Below are 18,478 nucleotides of genomic sequence, written 5' to 3' on the forward strand. Positions count from 1 at the left end.
TAATTTTACTTGCAGAAAAGGAAGTGAATGAACTGATGGAGGAGCTGTTTGAGACAGTAAGTGATAAATTGGGTGTAACACTGAAGAGTAATAGATCTTTCTCAGATCTGGCATGAAACCACTAAAGCCGTAAGGGGGACCTTTGTAAATGTTCAGTGCTGAATATGTGCAAAAGACTCTACCATAAAAGTGTAATTTGGGGTGGAACTTACGTAGGAACTTCCATAAGTTACTGTAGAGATGAATGTATGTGCTAAGAGGATCATCATGAGCTTTAACTAAAGACACTTTGTAGTAAATGTACTTGTTGAGCTTTCTTTTTTTCTGACTACATTTTTCTACTACACGTGTTGTCAGTTTCAGGATGAGATGGGTTTCTCAAACATGGAAGATGAAGGTCCAGAAGATGAAGATAATGTTACAGAGTCACGGCCAAATTTTAATACACCACAGGCACTTAGGTAGGATCATTTGATAGTTGTCATAAAACTAAATATTAATAATTCTTTTATGGTAAAAAGCCTTTGGTCACCTGCAGGTACTATGCCATCCCCTAAGGAGATAATGCCTTTTGAGAAAAAGCTGCTGCTTTAAAGGGTATCATCTGTTTTATCTGAAGGCCTTCCATATATAACCCCTTTATTACACAGATTCTTCTGGGAAAATGGCTTGGCAAGCTTTTAAGACACTTGCCTCAGCTGTTAAACAATAAAACAACAGTTATCAGAGCAGTATAATACCTGATTGACAATGGCACAATGATTCAAAATGATGGATAGAGACACTGGATACTGGGGTGTTGCTGCGTATGTTGTTTGTGTATGTGATCAAAGCTGTGCATGTTCTGTGCAGAGAACATCCCAAGCTCAATAGGTACTCTAGCTCTCTAATTCTTGTGCTTTACAGTGTGGTGGTGGGTGTAGTGTTCTGAACTCCTTTCAAAGAGGTAATAGCTTTCTTGCCTTTTTTTTTTGTTGTTGTTGGGGGGGGGAGGGTTGATTGATAAAGTTCATTTACTGCCCTTACGTTTTTTTGATTATAAGAGACTCCTGAGGAACTAGCTTGAACAAGTGGATCATCTCGTCTTTTAAGCAAATAACTTGTATATATTAGTAGCATTTCCAAAGGAAGAGAAGTACATACAATTGCTGAGGCCTAGGCCTGAAACAACTATAAAATTCAGCAATTAACTTCTGATGATTTTTGATATGGGTTATACTTGATGTAGCACCTCAGAGAGAAAAGACTTTAAAGCATTACTTTCTAGGTAATAATACAAGCCTATGTAAGAAATTACAGAAATTGTCTAAAGGTGAACTATGATAAGAATGGTGTCTCCTTATTTATGGGGCAGATCACTTCAAGATCAAGGTGTATCTGTTTGGGAAAGGAGCTAAAATGACGGCTGGAATTTCTTGATACTCTCTCTGGATGAGCAGTACCAGAGGAGAGCGCAGCGAATCTTAAACCAGCTACAGACTAAAAGCAGGGAAACTTCATGCTCTGCTCTCTCTTACAATCTGTGTGCACTTGTTTTTGGTGATGGCTAGTTTATTCTTCCTTCGGCATGCTCTTCCTCTGAATTTTTTCTTCCCCAGTTTTATCTGTGTACAGGACTCTTTAAGTATGTTCTGTGGCAAAACACCTGTTTCCTGAGTTTATTGTTTTTATGATATCTTACATTAGATGCATCTTGGAACAACTTCATTTATAATCGACTTTAGGCCTGTTACAAAAGTAAAGCTGGTAACTAACAAATCAGAATATTAACTGAATAACAAAACAAAATAAAATATGTATTTCAGTTACACCATAAGACCAGGGAGGCTGCATGAAGTTAGTTTAGAAAAGAACAGAAATCCATACATACCCTTTTCTGCTACAGGCGTAGCTTTTACTATCGTGTCATCAGATGTCCAGTGGAATAGTCTGCATAAAGCTAGGCAAAACGTTTAAAAAAAAAAAAAAAAAAAAAAAAAGGCAAAAAATGAAGGAAGAAGAAAAAGTAATAGCATTTGAGTCAGCACATGATGTTTCTGGAGATAATTATGGTAACATGCCACCCATAACACCTTGGGTTTGGACCTTGCCTGATGCTATAATTTAAATAGGGTCGGGTTTATTGTATTATAGACTATGTTAGCTCCTGGCTGCTCTGGAGTGCGCCTTAGCACTTGACTACAACAAACATGGAGCACTACTGAGAACAGTGAACAAGAGCGTTAGCTGTGCTTGGAATAGAGGTTAAGTGGAATAGTTTTGACATTGCATCCCAAAACTAAAACAGTGTTACAGGGATGTACAGTTTAAGAACTACTCTGTCCGTACTACGCTTTGACAGAATATTTCAACTTGGAAAAAAAAAAAAAAAAAAAAAAGGTAAAATATTCTAATGGAATAGGATTGGTGATTAGGTCCTATGCTTTTTATATTTTGGTCTGCCTGGTCTCAAACAGATTTGAAGAGCCTCTGGCCAATTTGCTGAATGAACAACACCGGACAGTGAAGGAACAACTGGAGCAGTTGAGAATGAAAAAGTCTTCTATCAAGCCACCACAGGAGATAGAGAAATCAAAACCTCACAATGAGAAGCCTCTCCAAAGCCTTGTTCTCGACTGTACGCAAAGAAAAAGGCTCCAGCAGCAAATGCAGCAGGTAATAAAATATTATCAATATTATATTCAGGCTATGGAATATTTGCTGTATGCTGCTGCAGCATGGGAAAGGGGGAAGCCAGTGGTACAGCAAGCACTCTGGCTTGCTGTTTAATTTTAGAAATTAATTGAAAAAGCTACAACTAACTATTGTTAATCAATACAGTGTCATGTCATGGTGTGTAGCAGCAAGGAAAGGACAAATCTCTCAAACACAAGCTAAAGAAAAAGATCTTGGGTTATACATGTAAGGCAAATGACCTTTTTAATCTTTCAGCTGCAAAGCAAGGTGTATGTTGTTTGAACACATATATGTAGGGATTGCTGAAGTCATTCGTTTTGAAGAAACACTTAAGAAACACTTGAGTATTTTATTAGAAAAAAAATCCTTTCTGTATTGCTCATTATGGTGTGAATTTTTTTTATAAAAGCTAGGAATGTGTCCTAAGACTTAAACAGGTGATGTGTTCCAACTCTGTGGAATAGAAACTATATTATAAGAAGTAGTTTTTATGCTGCCTGTTTGTAGTCAAGTTTCCCCTCAGTTCTCTATTGTTGGAAGGATTTCTTCTGAAGTCAGACGGATTTATTTTTTTTTGTGATGCTTAGGAGATGTTTCTTGAAACTTTATACTTAAGCTTTCCAGTTTCTCATGTTACTGATACGCTGACAATCCCTATCTGATTTTATTCTTCAAGCATGTTCAGCTTCTGACTCAAATCCATCTCCTTGCAAGTTCCAACCCTGCTTTAAGTTCAGAGGCCAGTACCACTAGGATGTTTTTGGTAAGGATATGTCTTTAAAAAGAGCTAAACAAGCTTTAATGATCTCTGGTCACTGGTGATATTTAGAGAGCTTAATTTGTTTAACTTATCCCGTGCAATTGAGAGAGACTACCACTAACAAAGACAATGATGTTAGCCTCCTGTTAGCATGCTCAATACTTGAAGAAATAAATCACATTTAATAACAGTACTTTGAAGTGGCATATCTTTTTAGTTTTCTACTGTTTGCTTGGAAATGCTAAAAACAAAGTACAAAAACTTCTGTAATTAGTGAACATTCTGTGACCTTGATAGATTCCAGAAAGTTGGTGAATTAATATGATCAGACAAAAGTAAAAAAAAAAAAAATCTTTAAAGAAAAAAAAAAAGAGATTATTCCTAGATTTAGAGTTCAAAAATAAGATAGAAGACATCTGTAGTGATGTATTTCTATGCCTGTGACTTCACCAGCTTAGTTTGAAAGCTTTTATTGCATTTACATATGTGTTCTTAACCTTTTACCTTTCTTCTGTGTCTGACTTTGTAGAATGAGCTTGGTAACTTTGCTCGAAGCTCTACGCTCCTTCGTCAATCATTCTATCCTAAATTTCAAACAATGTTCCAGCCATGTAACCTGAAGGGAGCACTGCAGCTCATTGAAGATTTTCATGCCCAAGTTCAAGTTGACTGGAGCCCTCGGAAAGCTGTGAAGAAGAGTGGTATGTATACTTGTACTTTTTCCTGATCTAAATTTAAGCAGAAACTAAATAACATGCAAATTCTAAAAACCAGGGAGGAAATAGTATTTTCTGCAGTGAAGGGAATAACAGAAACAGTATTTTCAAGAAGTCAGTAGTGAATAACACTATTTGCCCATGCCAGTATCTATCCTCACCTGTTCATTCTTTACACAGCCAATGAATTTCCATGTTTGCCAAAGCAAGTGGCATGGATTTTGGCAACAAGGAGAGTCTTTATGTATCCAGAGTTATTGCCAATATGTTCCTTGAAAGCAAACCCTCCCCGGGACAAGATTATCTTCACAAAAGCAGAGGACAAGTAGGTGCTTAGAATTGCTGAATAACATGCGCACCAATGAACTTCCTTTATATGGTAAAGTTTTAGGATACAATCTTTAAGAACAGCTGTCTGTTGTGGAACGGTGTATGCAAATAGCAATCTGAACTACTGTGTAAAAGACTGCTTTTTTATTTTTCTTTTTTTTTTTTTCCCTCTCCTTATTTCTTCAGTTTATTAGCTTTAGGTCTGAAACATTTTGAAGGGACAGAGTTTCCAAAGCCTTTGATCAGCAAATATCTCTTACCAACAAAAACTGCCCACCAGCTGACAGTGCGAATTAAGAATCTCAATATGAATCGAGCTCCTGATAATATCATCAGAGTAAGTGATGCATTCAGATTATGGATTGGTATTTTTCACATTTGTCTATCTGGTTCATATTTGTCATACAAAAAGAGATGTGCTGTTTGTTCCAAGGACCTTTTTGTACATATGCTGATGCTTTCTTAAAAGAAAATGTGATCCTCCCATGAAGGGTGACAGTTTCTTCAAAATGACCGTATGATTTTTACTTTGTAAGTATTTTAATTAATATTTTGACAGCCTAGAGCCTAATGTAATCTAATCCAGAGTCTAATTGCAAACAGTCCTGGTACAGCTGTAGCTTCAATAATCCAGACAAATTTGCATAAATAAATTTTAAATAGCAAAATGTAGACGAAAGTGCTGTCTCCGGTCAAGCTGTACGTCCAACAGGCCAAATATCCTCTCCCATAACTAATGTCCAGTGCTGAAAAGAGAATAAGAAACAGAAACTTAAAGCTAGTACATGTGCACAACTGCTAGAACTTTGTTTTTTTTTTTTTTTTCTGAGAGAAACCAAGATGACAGTGAGCATTCATATGAACACTTTTACAGAGCACAATTCTTAGCCTATATCCCAGCAGTTCTTGGACAGGTGTTCTGACCGTGGTTGTCTTGCCTTGCATTCTCTCCTCTCTCCACACAGTACTATAAAAAGACAAAGCAGTTGCCTGTTCTGTTCAAGTGCTGTGAGGAAATCCAGCCTAGTGAGTGGAAACCACCCGTGGAGAGAGAAGAACATCGCCTGCCATTTTGGCTAAAGGTACAGTTTCTGCTGTTTCTTCATCCAGCATAGCTTTGTTTATTTCTTTTTTTTTTTTTTTTCCTTCTTACAGTATAGGTTCAGAATGAGTTGTTTGGGTAGGCTATAGCTCTGAAGTCAAAAAGTAGTCTGACTGCATTGTAGGGGAGCCTGTGTTACCTTGGGTCCAGGTAGTAAATCTATCAAGAGCAGCACTTAGCAACATGAAGTATTATACACTGCTCTTGGTGTGACTGCCCAGCTGCACTATGGAGCTGAAGTTGTTGTGGATTTTCTTTGCTTTTTGGTGCATCCTTGTACATGATACATGGGTGTATTTCTAATGTCTGTTTTGATGTGTTTATTTTTTAATTTGACTTCGTTAATTTTTTAATTGACATAATCTGACCCTTGCCTTATGCATTATGGTTAGTGGTGTTGCTGTCTTTCCCACTGTGTTGTAGCCAGGAGAAAGTGTTTGTTCTTCTTTCCAAACCTTTTAAGAGGAAAGAAGAAATCTGTGTTTTTTTTCACAGAATTGTAGGGGTTGGAAGGGACTTCAAGAGATCATCAAGTCCAACCCCCCTGCCAAAGCAGGTTCCTTAGAGCAGGCTGCCCAGGTAGGTGTCCAGACGGGCCTTGAATATCTCCAGAGAAGGAGACTCCACAACCTCCCTGGGCAGCCTGTTCTAGTGCTCTGTCACCCTTTATCACCCTTTTTGTGTTTTTCTTTGTAAGATGATGTTCACCTGCAGTGTGGCTGTTATTACACCTGAATGTCTCTCGCTTTCTAAGGATTCTTTCTCTGAGATTCCTAGCACAGTGAAGACTTAAATTGGAGGCATAGTGACTGCACTGAGGGTCGCTCAGTGAGGTCTGTGTCTGAGGAAAAAATGAGATGCCCTAAAATCTAGTTCTCTTAATGGCACTGTTACAGTGAAGCTTCCCTCCCACAGCCTTGTATTTACTGAAGGAAAGCTTACAAAGCAGTTTGGTTCTGTTGTTTCTTTTAGGCACTTGGATTCCTTTGAAGGCTCTAGAGTAAAACTTGTGAATGTTAAACAGTAAATAAAAAATTGCTTTACTTTTAGAAGCGAATTACTGCCTTTCTTCTGCAGTGCTGTTTGAAGGTAGGCAGAACCTGTGGATTGGACTAAAAAATCCCCTATTTCCTTTAGGCAAGTTTGCCCTCCATTCAGGGGGAATTGAAGCAATTAGCAGAAGATGTGAGGGAGATGCCAGGTTCACCTGATGAAGAATCTGACTTTTTGGGCACAGAAAAGGAAACTTCGGACACAGAATATAATGAAAAATACCCTCTACTCATGCCAAAGGGACTAGTACTGACCTTAAAGCCTCTTGCCAATCGATTCTCTAGGAGAGCATGGAGAAGACAGAGGTCTTCAGCTCTGAAGCCTGTCCTCATTCGACCAAGTCCTTGTCTGCAGCCCATTTCCAACACTATTAACATTCAGAAAACCATGAAGTTATCCCAGTCAGAGGCTCCACCCAGCAAAGTTATGGTTCAGATTCCTCGATTAATCCAACCAGCTACGGTTATGCAGACAGTGCCAGGAGTGCAGCCTTTGAATGTTCCAGCAGTGGTGGGAAGTGGGGATGGCTTGGAATTTCAGAATGTGCTCTCTGCTTCGCATCCAGACTCCAGGCAAGCTTTCTCAGCTGCTTTACCACCAGCATTAGTGTCTTCAAATCCAATAACTTTTCAGCCAAAATTAATGTTACCAGCTTTGGCTGGAGCAAAAATACGCAAACCTTGTGTTCGCAAGGGATATCAGAAGAAAAAAGGGACAAAATCTGCCCCACTGATAAAGACTTCGCCTTTGATCCAGCCATCTCCAGTCATTCTTACTGTACCTGCTACCACAGTGAAAGTGGTTAATATAGGCAATGGTTGCAACATGATTCAGCCCATAAATACAACTGTGGGGAGAGGCACTCAGGCTATTCCAGTTACAACCTTGTTGGTAAATCCATCCACTTTCCCATGTCCATTAAATCAGCCTCTAGTGACTTCCTCAATTCCTTCATTGATAGTTTCTCCTAACCCTGTTGGTCTTTCTGCATCTTCTGTTGGTGAAAATGAAGAACAACTGAATCTGGTTCCTTCGTGTCCTGCTGGAAACAGCAAAAATTCCTACCCCACAGTGGAGCCCAAGGCTGAACCCCAAGAGTTGTATGCTACATACTCAGCTGTCTCCCCCAAGAAGGAATGTAGTACAAATCCTGCCACTTCAAATAATGGCAGTCAGGAGATGGTAAATAAGAATGACTGCTGTAGCTGGACAGTGGTAGAAGGACAAGAGAATGCTTCAGAGCCATTGTCTGTGGACCTTTTGCCTCATTTGGAAGATCCAGATGAAACAGTAAAAATTGAGCCTGAAGATTCAAACGATGCCATCAAGGAAGTAAATCCAATACAGAAGAGGGATCTTCTGTGTGCTGAGGTGAAGGAGGAATTCATGCTGGGTCTTGGCCAGGAGCTGAACATGGAGGCCTGCTCATGTCCAAATGAGCTGAAAGAAATTAAAAAGGAGCATGCTGTGTGTGAAGAGAAGGGAGGAGAAGAAAGACGGGCTTTGCAGTCATCTCCCCATGATGAACAGCAGGTAGATGCAGCTGGTGTTACTGGACCACAAGCAAGCAGTGAGTCTCCAAAGAATCATTCATACACAGTGGATCTCGAAGCAGAATTTAGTAGCCCACTAGGAAGACCAGAAGATTCGTCTAGTATGGATGGCCAGTCTGTTGGGACACCAGCTGGCCCTGAAGCTGGAGGAGAGAGAGAAGGACAAGATGAAGAAGACGATGATGACTTTGATGATTTCACACAAGATGAGGATGAAGAAATGTCATCAGCCTCAGAAGAATCTATTCTTTCGGTGCCAGAACTTCAGGTAAAAGCAAAGTTTCTAAAAATTGCTAATAATTTGTGTGCTGAAACAACTTAGTGACATAAGGGCAAATCACAATTTGATTCCAATTGGAAAGCTGGACTGTTAACCATATATTATCATGATATTTGTGCTGGTTTTGGAGAAACTGGACACCACGTATTTCTGAGATTTTTAAGTCTAAGCGAAAAGAATGTCTTGCAAAATTCCAGATTTAAATTCTGCTGATCAGTAAGGACTTTCTCAACTGAAGCTGTTCATTAAGAAATACTTTAACTATATTAATTTCCAAGACACAATTCCACCAAGCCTTTAAGAGATAAGACCATTAAGGAATCTTTTCTAACTTAAGGCTTTTTTCCATGTTCGATTCTGAGTTGAAGTTTGTGTGTGATACAAAAATGGGCAGTTCTAGTTCTTGTGGAATTCTGTCACTTTACTAGAACCCTCTGATCAGATATTGATCTGTGGTGGTGTTCAGCACTGTTAGGATTATAATGGAGTGAGCTAGATGCTGAATGATGTTCAAAGAAACACTAAAAGAAAATAATGTGGATTTTTGTTGTTGCTTTTGAAGGAGACAATGGAAAAACTTACTTGGCTTGCAACAGAGAGACGCTTAAGCCAAGAAGGAGATTCTGAAGAAGAGAATTCCCAGGAAGAGAACTCTGAGCCGGAGGAGGAAGAGGAGGAGGAAGGGGAAGGAATAGAGAGTTTACAGAAGGATGATGAAGTTTGTGGAGACGTGTCAGAAGAACCTAAATCAGCCTTCACATTGACAAAGATGGCCCCGCAGGTGGAAGCCCACAGAATACCACCAGGTAAGTTTTGTTGACTTCTTTTGATGCAGGGTATAGGGAACTGCTGTCTGCAGTAAAAGCAAAACCATAGGGAAACTCCATTTGGGTTTAATTTCACTTAGCATTTCTGAGCTTAGTATTGCTTTCCATCTGAAAAATTTATAACAATCATCATTCTGTAAGAATGGCTCTTAACGCAGAAGCCCTTGCATATGTGTCATGGTTTAACCTGGCCGGCAGCTAAACACCACACAGCCGTTCACTCACCCTCCTCCCTCCCTCTCTGGGATGGGGGAGAGAAACGGAAAGTGAAGCCCGTGAGTTGAGATAAAGACAGTTTAATAAGACAGGAAAATAATAATAACAATAATAATAATAATAACAATTATGATAATAGTACTACTACTAATAATGTGCACAAACAAGTGATGCACAATGCAATTGCTCACCACCTGCTGACCGATGCCCAGCCTAACCCCGAGCAGTCTGGCCCCCCTCCCCCGGCTAGCCACCCCTATATTTTGTTTAGCATGATGTCAGATGGTATGGAATACCCCTTTGGCTAGTTTGGGTTACCTGTCTTGGGTCTGTCCCCTCCCAGCTCTTGCTGCACCCCCAGCCTGCCCGTTGGCAGGACAGAGGAAGAAGCTGAGAAGTCTTTGGCTTAGTATAAGCACTGCTCTGCAACAATTAAAACAACGGGGTGTTATCGGCACTCTTCTCATCTTAAGCCAAAACATAGCATTCAACCAGCTACTAGGAAGAAAATTAACTCTGTTCTAACTGAAACCAGGACAATATGTCAGCTGAGCATCTTCAGTTTGTTGTAATGCATTTATGCTTTAGGAATTTGCAAACATGAGATGTGTGCCTTGTGTCAACTAATACCCCAAATCAATACAAGAACAAGGTTAAATAGTCATACTTTTAAGTTGAATTTTGTGTTATAACGTCATGTTGGGAACAGTCAAGGAAACAAAGTAACAACTTTACAGAATATAGCAAGCACTAGATGAATTTAAACAGGGATCTTTGAGGAGGTGGACCCAGTAGACCAGCAGATTCCCAAGATTAAAGACACAAAAATCTCAAGGTAGCAAATCTTTGCATAGTATTTCATTCCATATTATCTGACACCAGTTAGTTATCTGTGATGTTAACTGTATTTGTGCAAGTAATAAGCCAGAAGAGTAATTTGCAAGTGTTAAGTCCAGCTCTGATGCTCATATCACATCTGTAGTTTTGCCCCTGGTATTCAGTAGATTTACCTACTGTTTTTTTTAGCAGACTGCTAGCTGAGTAGCAGCTAGGGTCAAAGATGGGTTTCTTGATGTATCCAGAGACTTTTCTCATCAGTTGCTGTAAGCAGCCAATTTTAAATGTTAGCCAGCCTGACTAATAAGAGGTATTTTGCTCATGCACATACAAGAGGATGTAAACAGTTAACTCATTGCTAAGTCTGAAAACCTACTTCTGTATCGTAATGTTGGTCTAGAGGAGTAGTCATCTGCCAGCCCAGAGAATGTATAAGTGCATGTACAACTTGCTTTGTGCTTCTTTACAGGAGAGAATGTGAAAGCCCCTGGGAAAAGCAGGAGTTCCCACAGAGCCAGAAATAAGAGGGGACGGACTCGTGCCAGCAAAGACACGTCAAAGCTGCTCCTCTTGTATGATGAAGACATCCTGGAGAGAGATCCCCTGCGGGAACAGAAAGATCTGGCATTTGCACAAGCCTATCTAACCAGAGTAAGCCAGGCCAATAAGTAACCCAGAAACAGGAACATCATGCACTGTGAATCCTCACAGTTCCCACCTGAGCCACATAACTGTCATTTCTAACTGTGGGTGCCAGTTGTGACTAGAATGGAGTTACCTTTCTTCTTGGCACCCCATTTGGTGTTACTTCACTTACTGAATTGTCTTTATCTTGATCTGTAAGATTTCTTGCTTTTGCTCTTTTATCCTCTCCCCTGTCCTGTTTTGGGGAGGCAGGGAGTGAGTGAGAGGCTGTGGGGGTCTTTAGCTGCTGCCTGGGGCCAGCCCACAACACTGGGTCAGTTTTAATTTCAGAATTTCTTGGGTCTTGAATTTGGTTCTTTTCTGTCTTATGAGCAATCTGCATTTATCTTTAAGGAAGAGATTTTCTTGGCCCAACAGAACTGGAAGCATTATATGAATGCTGGGTGACAAGTGATCAGAGATTACCAGATTAATTTATTTTCTTCCTGAATGTTAGGCAGTCCTATAAAGGTCTTGTTCTTTGCAGGTGCGTGAAGCATTGCAGCATGTTCCTGGGAAGTATGAAGACTTCCTTCGTGTTATCTATGAGTTTGAGATTAGCATGGACAAGCGAACAGCTGTGGATCTCTATTTCACTTTACAGAAACTGTTGCATGACTGGCCACAGTTGCTCACAGATTTTGCTGCTTTCCTTTTACCAGAACAAGCTTTGGAGTGTGGACTGGTAAGTAGAATGAAAGAAGCAGACCAGAATTTAAGCAGACAATGACAATGCTTGTGGGAATGAAAGAATGAGGAAATCTTCCTAGGGCAAGGAAAAACAGGGTAAATCAGTTGCTTACCTTCTGTTTTATTAGTTGGAATTGAAAAGTCTAGTGTCTGTTATAAAACTCAAATACGACTGTGCGGAATCAGCCTTTCCAAGTTGCATCCCAGAACCTGACTGCAGAGAGGCAACATGCAGTAAGTGGAATGGTTCCCTGTCTCAGAAATCTGCCTTCCACTTCTTAAGATGCAGGCTTTCGCCCATTACATTCCTTCTGAATTTTCTTGTCTTTTGTGCATGGGGTTGAAGTAAAATTTTACAGCTTATGGAAGTATTGATATACAAAGTGCTGTTTATTTCTCATCTTCAACCTCTTCCCAGTTTTGCAGTGTGTATCCGTACAAATGGAAAACAAATAGCAAAAGAGGAGAGGTATTGTAATAGTTCATTTAAGCCAACTAGAGATACTTGGAAATACATTTTTAGATGTGAGGAGTGAATCTTTTTTTTTTTTTTTTTATCAGTTTGAAGAGCAGCAAGCATTTGAAAAAAGCCGGAAGTTCCTCAGGCAACTGGAGATTTGTTTTGCTGAAAATCCTGCCCACCATCAAAAGATCATCAAAGTTCTGCAGAGTTGTGTGGACTGCCTTCCGCAGGAGATTGCAGAGGTAATGGGGGTTCCAGGTACCTCCTTTCTCTCATAAGTCCTCAGAACACAATATGCTAGCTTGCTTCACTGTTCCCATGTACTGCTCTTTGGGACCATGAGCATTTACCAAGTCTGATCTCCCTCCATGGGGTGTGGTAGAGAATCAAAGCTGCCCTCCTCATCAGGCTTTACGATTAACTGGCCTGCCTGAGTCTCCTCTCTCCTATCTTCACCTTATTTTTTTCACCTTGCCAGTGACATTTTAGCTTAGTGCCTTCTGCAGAGTCTGCCTAGAATTTTGGAGGGATTTTTTTTTGCTAATTTGATAGCTGAATATAGAATGGTCTCAAAATATTCATGAGGTAGTAACAATGCAAGTATAAAATTCCATGTTGGAGTTATAATAAGCCTTGATGTTCTGCTTGCCCTAAGAAATCCTTCTAAGAATGTGATGATATGGAATGAAATGCCTGTTTTCTCTGGATTTCTTCCTTTCAGCTGAAGACCCAAGTGTGGCAACTGTTGAAAGGACATGACCACTTGCAGGATGAGTTCTCAGTTTTCTTTGATCACTTACGTCCCTCGGCCAACCGCATGGGAGATTTTGAGGAAATCAACTGGACAGAAGAGAAGGAATATGAGGTGGAGGAATCTTTTTGCAAGACCAGAAAAGATAAAAGCAGAGATAATAGAAATGTTTCAACTTGAAGGACTCAAATTGTGGCTGCATCTCCAGAGTGACTGAAATAGCAGGGTGGGATAGCTGTTGGTGGACTGGAACAAACTTCTCAAATGTCTTTACAGCATTTTTGACTCTTCTAACATAGTTGAACTGGTGGTGCACTGGAACTGAGCTCAATACTCAGAAATTCATGGGGAAAATGAAATTTGTTCTTGTGAGGAGCTATCACGATAAGCAATTTTTGTTTTGTTTTTTTAGTTTGATGGGTTTGAAGAGGTGTCTTTACCAGATGTAGAAGAAGAGGATGAACCACCCAAGATGCACACAGCCTCAAAAAATAAGAAACGTAAAGAGATCGGAGGCCAGAACAATGACAAGGTGGGCCTGGGATATCTCACTAGTCCACATATTTGGACTCTAAGCAAACACAAGTCTGTGAGGATAAATGTCTGTATAGAGATATTACAACAGCCTGTAAAGATTTTAAGAAAGGGAATGAAATGTTTCCATTGTGCTTTGCTTGCTAGCAGTATAATTGTTTTAGTTCTCTCAGGGTACACACAGAGTGTTGCTCCAGCCCTTCCTGACTCCCTTTGGGGTTAACCTTGCCCTGACTGTCATCTTTGTGCACATTTATCAGCTGGAGTCTGTCTGTTTCCAGGAGGTCGAGTGGGTAGATGGGATGAAGGAATGTTCATGTTCCTGCCATGAAGGGACTATCGACCTTAAGCTAAAGAAAAGCAAAAGGAGGACCTGCAGCCATTGCAGTAGTAAGGTTAGTTGATAGGCCAAGTCATTGGAGTGGTAAGTACAGTTCTGTCAAGAGTCCCACTGTTTTTTTGGTGATGATCTGTTAAGCCTGGGACCTCCTGTCTCTGTAATGTGTTGGGGAAGAAAATAAAAGATAACCAACAGTGTTGTCTTCTTTGGAGCCTTGACTGCCCTACCCGGCCTTCTGTCGTCTTATCTCCTTCATGCTTTCTGTTGCCCTTCCTTGCTATGCTAAATAGTGTCGATTTTGACGTTCCTTTGAGTTAAAAATAAGATTATTTTTTTTTTGGTGGAAGATTCTTGTGTGGCCACTATATGGAGAGAACTCTACCTATTCCTAATAATAAAGATTCAGCTTCCTAAATGCAAACATATTGCCAAATTGAAGGCTTAATTAGAGTCAAGTAATGCTTTGGAAGAAAGGCTGAGGTGTTAGGTTTGGATCAGTACACTGTGTCTATAATTACATGCCTATATATTGGTTTGCAGGTGTGTGAGAACAAGTTTTATAAAAATAAAGATTCTCAAGAACTGACTGCTTCCCTTGTTCAACAAGAATCGAGTCCTCAGCCTGAAGGAAAGGATTCTGGAATGTCTAAGGAACCTGCGGAAGAAAGCTTGGAAAGCAGAGATGAGGGAGAGGATGTCCAGCGTAGAACAAAAACCATATCTAGGAAAGTGGACTCTCTCACATCAGGTATGTGAAAGTCTCATGCGTGGACAGCTACTATCATTTTTGTCCAAACTGGTTCCCACATTGAGATAATAACTTCTAATATTTCTTTCATTTTTTCCCTTGTCTTCATCCACTCTAGATGCTTTAAACACGCATATATCCAGAGCATTGAAAAAAGCTTTCCTGACTAGAGAAATACTCTCCAGTTTTTATAATTACTGATACAATTAAGCTTCTGTTGCCAGCATATTAATCTTATCCCCAGTACTACCTGTCCATGATACTTTTTTTTTTTTTTTTTTTTTGCTAGTTTTCACGTTAGCACAACTCCAAATAAGATAATTTTGTTCTGGGCTGCATACTTAAGCTCTTTCATGTGGTCATCATTTCCCCTTACCTGGTTGTAGTAAGCCTGAACAAAATTGATTGCAGAGTGCGTTCTTTGAAGTACAGGATGTGTAAACTGCAGCTAGAACTACAAAGCTGCTCCCAAACTGTGTTCTCATTTACAGCATTATCCTCTAGAATCCAAAAATCTATTTAAGTAAATTAAACTTCTGGAAGTTTTTTTCTTACTAACAGCTAGTCTGAACTTGTATGGGTTTCTTACCAGGATCTCCCCTGGAAGGAGGAATTGTCTGTGGCAGACATGTATCTTCAGAAAAAGCAGCGTTGCCTGATAATCAGGTTCAAGAAGCAGGTGTCAGTGCTGTTGTGAATAGCACAAAAGACAGTCATTCTTTTATCACTGGGCCTGGATGCACACACCTACAAAAAGCTACTCAAAACCTACCTCAAGAAACCAAAGGCAGCCCTTGCACTGAAAGAAGTGTTAGTGACGGACTAAACCAACAACATCAAGGAAATGCAAATACTTCCCTTGGGTTGAGCAGAGATGTGCTGTTGTCTTCTCATTCTGCTCCAATGAAAGGTTTAACAGGACCTAGTTCCTCTTCTGGAAACAGTTTGTATCAGACTGAAGGGCTTCACTCTGAATCAGCAGACAAGTATGCCATCTTTGGTCACTCTTCAAAGTTAAGCGCGAGAGAATTTGAAGGACCACCTTTGCTTCTGGAAGGAAAATCTGAAGCAAAGCAAGGCTGGATAACACCAGATAGAAAGCCAGCACTGGGTAAGAGCTGCTGCTCACAGTCCCCCAATAATTGTGTTTTGGAAGCAGATGATACGAGCTGCATTGGAAGTTTTCCTGAGAACAGATTAAAGTCAAATGCAAACAACTGCTTCCAGGTGCATCAGCATTCTGAGGAGCTAGAGTATAGAGTGGTTACTGCCTCCCTGGGGCAGAAGGAAGAGGAGCAGCAACAGCAACGAGTCACAGAAGCAACTGTGTGTGCCAAGAACAGCAAAGTCAGCTCCACCGGGGAGAAGGTTGTCCTCTGGACCAGGTATATCTGCCTTAACTGCACCTTACAACTTCAGTGCATTCAGTATTTGGCTTTGTTTGGCATTCAAAGTTTGGTTTTAATATTTATAGAGTTCTTTATTTTCATCTTTTTCTCCCATTTTCTAATGTCTTCTGCAGCTTCCCTTCTTTGAATATTCTTGCCTTGTTTCCTCTAACCACAGTCCATCATAACTGCAATCTTGGTCTGATCAGAAGTATAGCCTGCTTGTGGCAGTGTAATTATTGTAATACTCTACGCTAGGAAAGAAATTTTCCCACAAAAAGCTTATGAGAAAAATACAAACAGGCTAAACGTGACTCTGCTTAGAGATGTGTCTTGTGAGTGGTGGTAGTAGTAGTAAATGAACAGGGCTGCTGGACTTGTTCCATTATTAAGTTTTTAAGTTTGATCTTTAGATCTGTACTTCGGAACAAACCTCTCAGGTTTGTAGTGGTTGAAGTGTGTTAATGCTCATTTTTGGCTGCTTTCATAACCATTGTACTGCCTTGTAGGGAGGCTGACAGAGTCATCCTTACCACCTGTCAGGAGAAAGGAGCCCATCTGGAAACCTTCCATGCCATCTCACAGAAATTGGGCAACAAGACCGCTAGTGAGGTAAGGGGTTGGTGTGAAAATGCTTGCATTTGCTAGAGTGAGTAGGGAAAAGCGGGTGGAAAGGAAGGAGATGTAAGGGTTGGCTATTGTAATAGCCTCTCAGACCTAATTTTCAATTTGAAATTTGATGCATCAGAGAAAAATAATCCTGACTGCACAGTCATGGGCTTTTTTTCAGACAAATTATATGATTATTTGCTGAAGTGACTGCTAATGAAGATCAAAGTTTTAGAGGAAATGACTATGCAGTGACACAGTATAACCCTGTTAAATGATTGGCACCATCATAGACTTCATTTTTTTTGAATTTCCAATTTACCTGACTACCGAAGAGAAAGAAGCTATTGCCTGTTAAGATAGTCAAGTCTCTTTACAGAGTTTTTTTGGTTTGTTTTTATTAATTGATCAGCTTCCTTATGAAGAACTGCTCAGTCAGTTTAAACAACAGGTCTGATGTCTTGTCTGGTAGTAGGCCCTACTCTGTGCTCAGGGAGAACAGCAGAAGTATGGGAATGAAGTAGTTTGTCCCCATCGTGCTGCTGTTATTTTCAGTAGTGTGTCATTTTTAGGGATTTAAGTTGGAGATTTCACATTAAGCCACTTTACTCACAGGAGACAGGTCAATCAGTCGTCATATCTAATGCTTCCATTCCTGAATTTTGCCTTTTTTTTTTTTTTTTTTTAATCTAGCCAAGGATTTGTGTCTGTTTGCTGTATGCTATCTGTTCTTTTTTTTTTTTTTTTCCTGACTCTTACAAACTTTTCTGTCAGGTAGCCAACACCATGTACATTTAAGAATCTACTATAGATCAAATATGGGTTGTATTTTTTTTTTTTTTTCCCCAAGAAGTATGCAATTATACCTGCATTTCTAGTGCATTTTGATCAAATGTTATGTGGCTTTCTACAGCATGTGGAAAGTGGTGGTGTTATATTATTCCAAAATCATTTGTACTGTTGACAATAATTTTGTTTGTCTGAAAGGTCTGTAATACTGCTGTCTTCCTTCACAGCCATTTTAGTTAACCCAGTTTGAAGGGTGATTATTACTTCATCCGCCTGAAACTTGTTCCTTATTGCTGTGTCTTAGTTAACTGCAATTGTTTGCTTGTTTATTAACTGATGTTTAGCTACATCTTTTTTCCCCCAAGTATTTAGGCTTTGCTGTCTGGAGTTAAGTGCTTGTCTGTGCCTGCCAGCTTTCCCTATTCATGAAAATTTTGTTTGGAAAATTCTGACTTTTTCCAAAAGGCTAACAAACTGGTATTTTGCAGTGGAGCCAAAAAAACACCTGTCTTGGTCCTTTTTACATTACCATTGTATTCTAGCCTTGTATTTGGTACCAGAAGTATTTCAATTATGATACTTGGGTTGTCAGCCCTCTATTTAAATACAGGGAACCTGTCTTCCAAAGAAAACAACCCTATGCACTTCCATTTCTCTCTCCCTTTATGTTGAATCTTGTGTAGAACATAACCCTGAACTTCCTAATATGAAACTTCTATTTCACATCACTGTTCAGGCCACTAGTCATCTTGAATTTCCCTTGGTTTTCAGGTATCCCACAGGTTCAGAGAACTGATGAAGCTGTTTCATACATCCTGTGACGGGAGTTCTGAAGATGAGGAGGATGCAACTAGTACTAGTAATGCAGACCAATTGTCAGATAAAGATCTGCTGCTTTCTGAAGAAGAACCTGATGACTAAGGGTTTCCTGGTTTGATAAGCTGCTGACTGAGAGCTGTTTGCCAGTTTGCTGCTAGACAGGTGCTATGGATAAAGGAAAAAATGCTTTTGCAGGTACTTAATATGGCACCTTTTTTGGTTCACTTTCTTGGTAACTTCTGACAAGCAGCACTTCTCCACCTGTATCAAACTAAAGGAACAAAGAAAGTGTTAACATCCTTCAGATATAGAA

At 39.9% G+C, this 18,478-nt stretch overlaps 1 protein-coding gene across 4 annotated transcripts in view; it reads left to right on the plus strand.

Moving 5' to 3' along the window:
• Window positions 1–18,289, plus strand: part of LOC309888562 (GON-4-like protein) — a 29,283-nt gene extending 10,994 nt beyond the window's left edge. Inside the window, exons 12-32 of one of the 4 annotated variants that reach the window (XM_082780947.1) lie at window positions 16–56; window positions 358–461; window positions 2,457–2,655; window positions 3,353–3,439; window positions 3,966–4,137; window positions 4,333–4,477; window positions 4,669–4,819; window positions 5,448–5,564; window positions 6,722–8,458; window positions 9,033–9,276; window positions 10,820–11,001; window positions 11,522–11,719; window positions 12,143–12,193; window positions 12,286–12,429; window positions 12,909–13,052; window positions 13,351–13,470; window positions 13,754–13,867; window positions 14,353–14,560; window positions 15,153–15,945; window positions 16,458–16,560; window positions 18,118–18,282. In XM_082780947.1, the coding sequence (XP_082637073.1) occupies window positions 16–56; window positions 358–461; window positions 2,457–2,655; window positions 3,353–3,439; window positions 3,966–4,137; window positions 4,333–4,477; window positions 4,669–4,819; window positions 5,448–5,564; window positions 6,722–8,458; window positions 9,033–9,276; window positions 10,820–11,001; window positions 11,522–11,719; window positions 12,143–12,193; window positions 12,286–12,429; window positions 12,909–13,052; window positions 13,351–13,470; window positions 13,754–13,867; window positions 14,353–14,560; window positions 15,153–15,945; window positions 16,458–16,560; window positions 18,118–18,267 (5,204 nt within the window). In that variant the 3' untranslated portion in view covers window positions 18,268–18,282. Of the gene's footprint in view, window positions 1–15; window positions 57–357; window positions 462–2,456; window positions 2,656–3,352; window positions 3,440–3,965; window positions 4,138–4,332; window positions 4,478–4,668; window positions 4,820–5,447; window positions 5,565–6,721; window positions 8,459–9,032; window positions 9,277–10,819; window positions 11,002–11,521; window positions 11,720–12,142; window positions 12,194–12,285; window positions 12,430–12,908; window positions 13,053–13,350; window positions 13,471–13,753; window positions 13,868–14,352; window positions 14,561–15,152; window positions 15,946–16,457; window positions 16,561–18,117 lie in introns of those variants that run through there. The other 3 variants (XM_082780949.1, XM_082780948.1, XM_082780950.1) reach the window with 3 other exon arrangements.
• The last annotated feature ends 189 nt before the right edge of the window (window positions 18,290–18,478 follow it).

The sequence above is a fragment of the Aythya marila genome (genome assembly GCF_965140915.1).
Source record: "Aythya marila genome assembly, chromosome: 29".
Lineage (NCBI taxonomy): Eukaryota > Metazoa > Chordata > Aves > Anseriformes > Anatidae > Aythya > Aythya marila.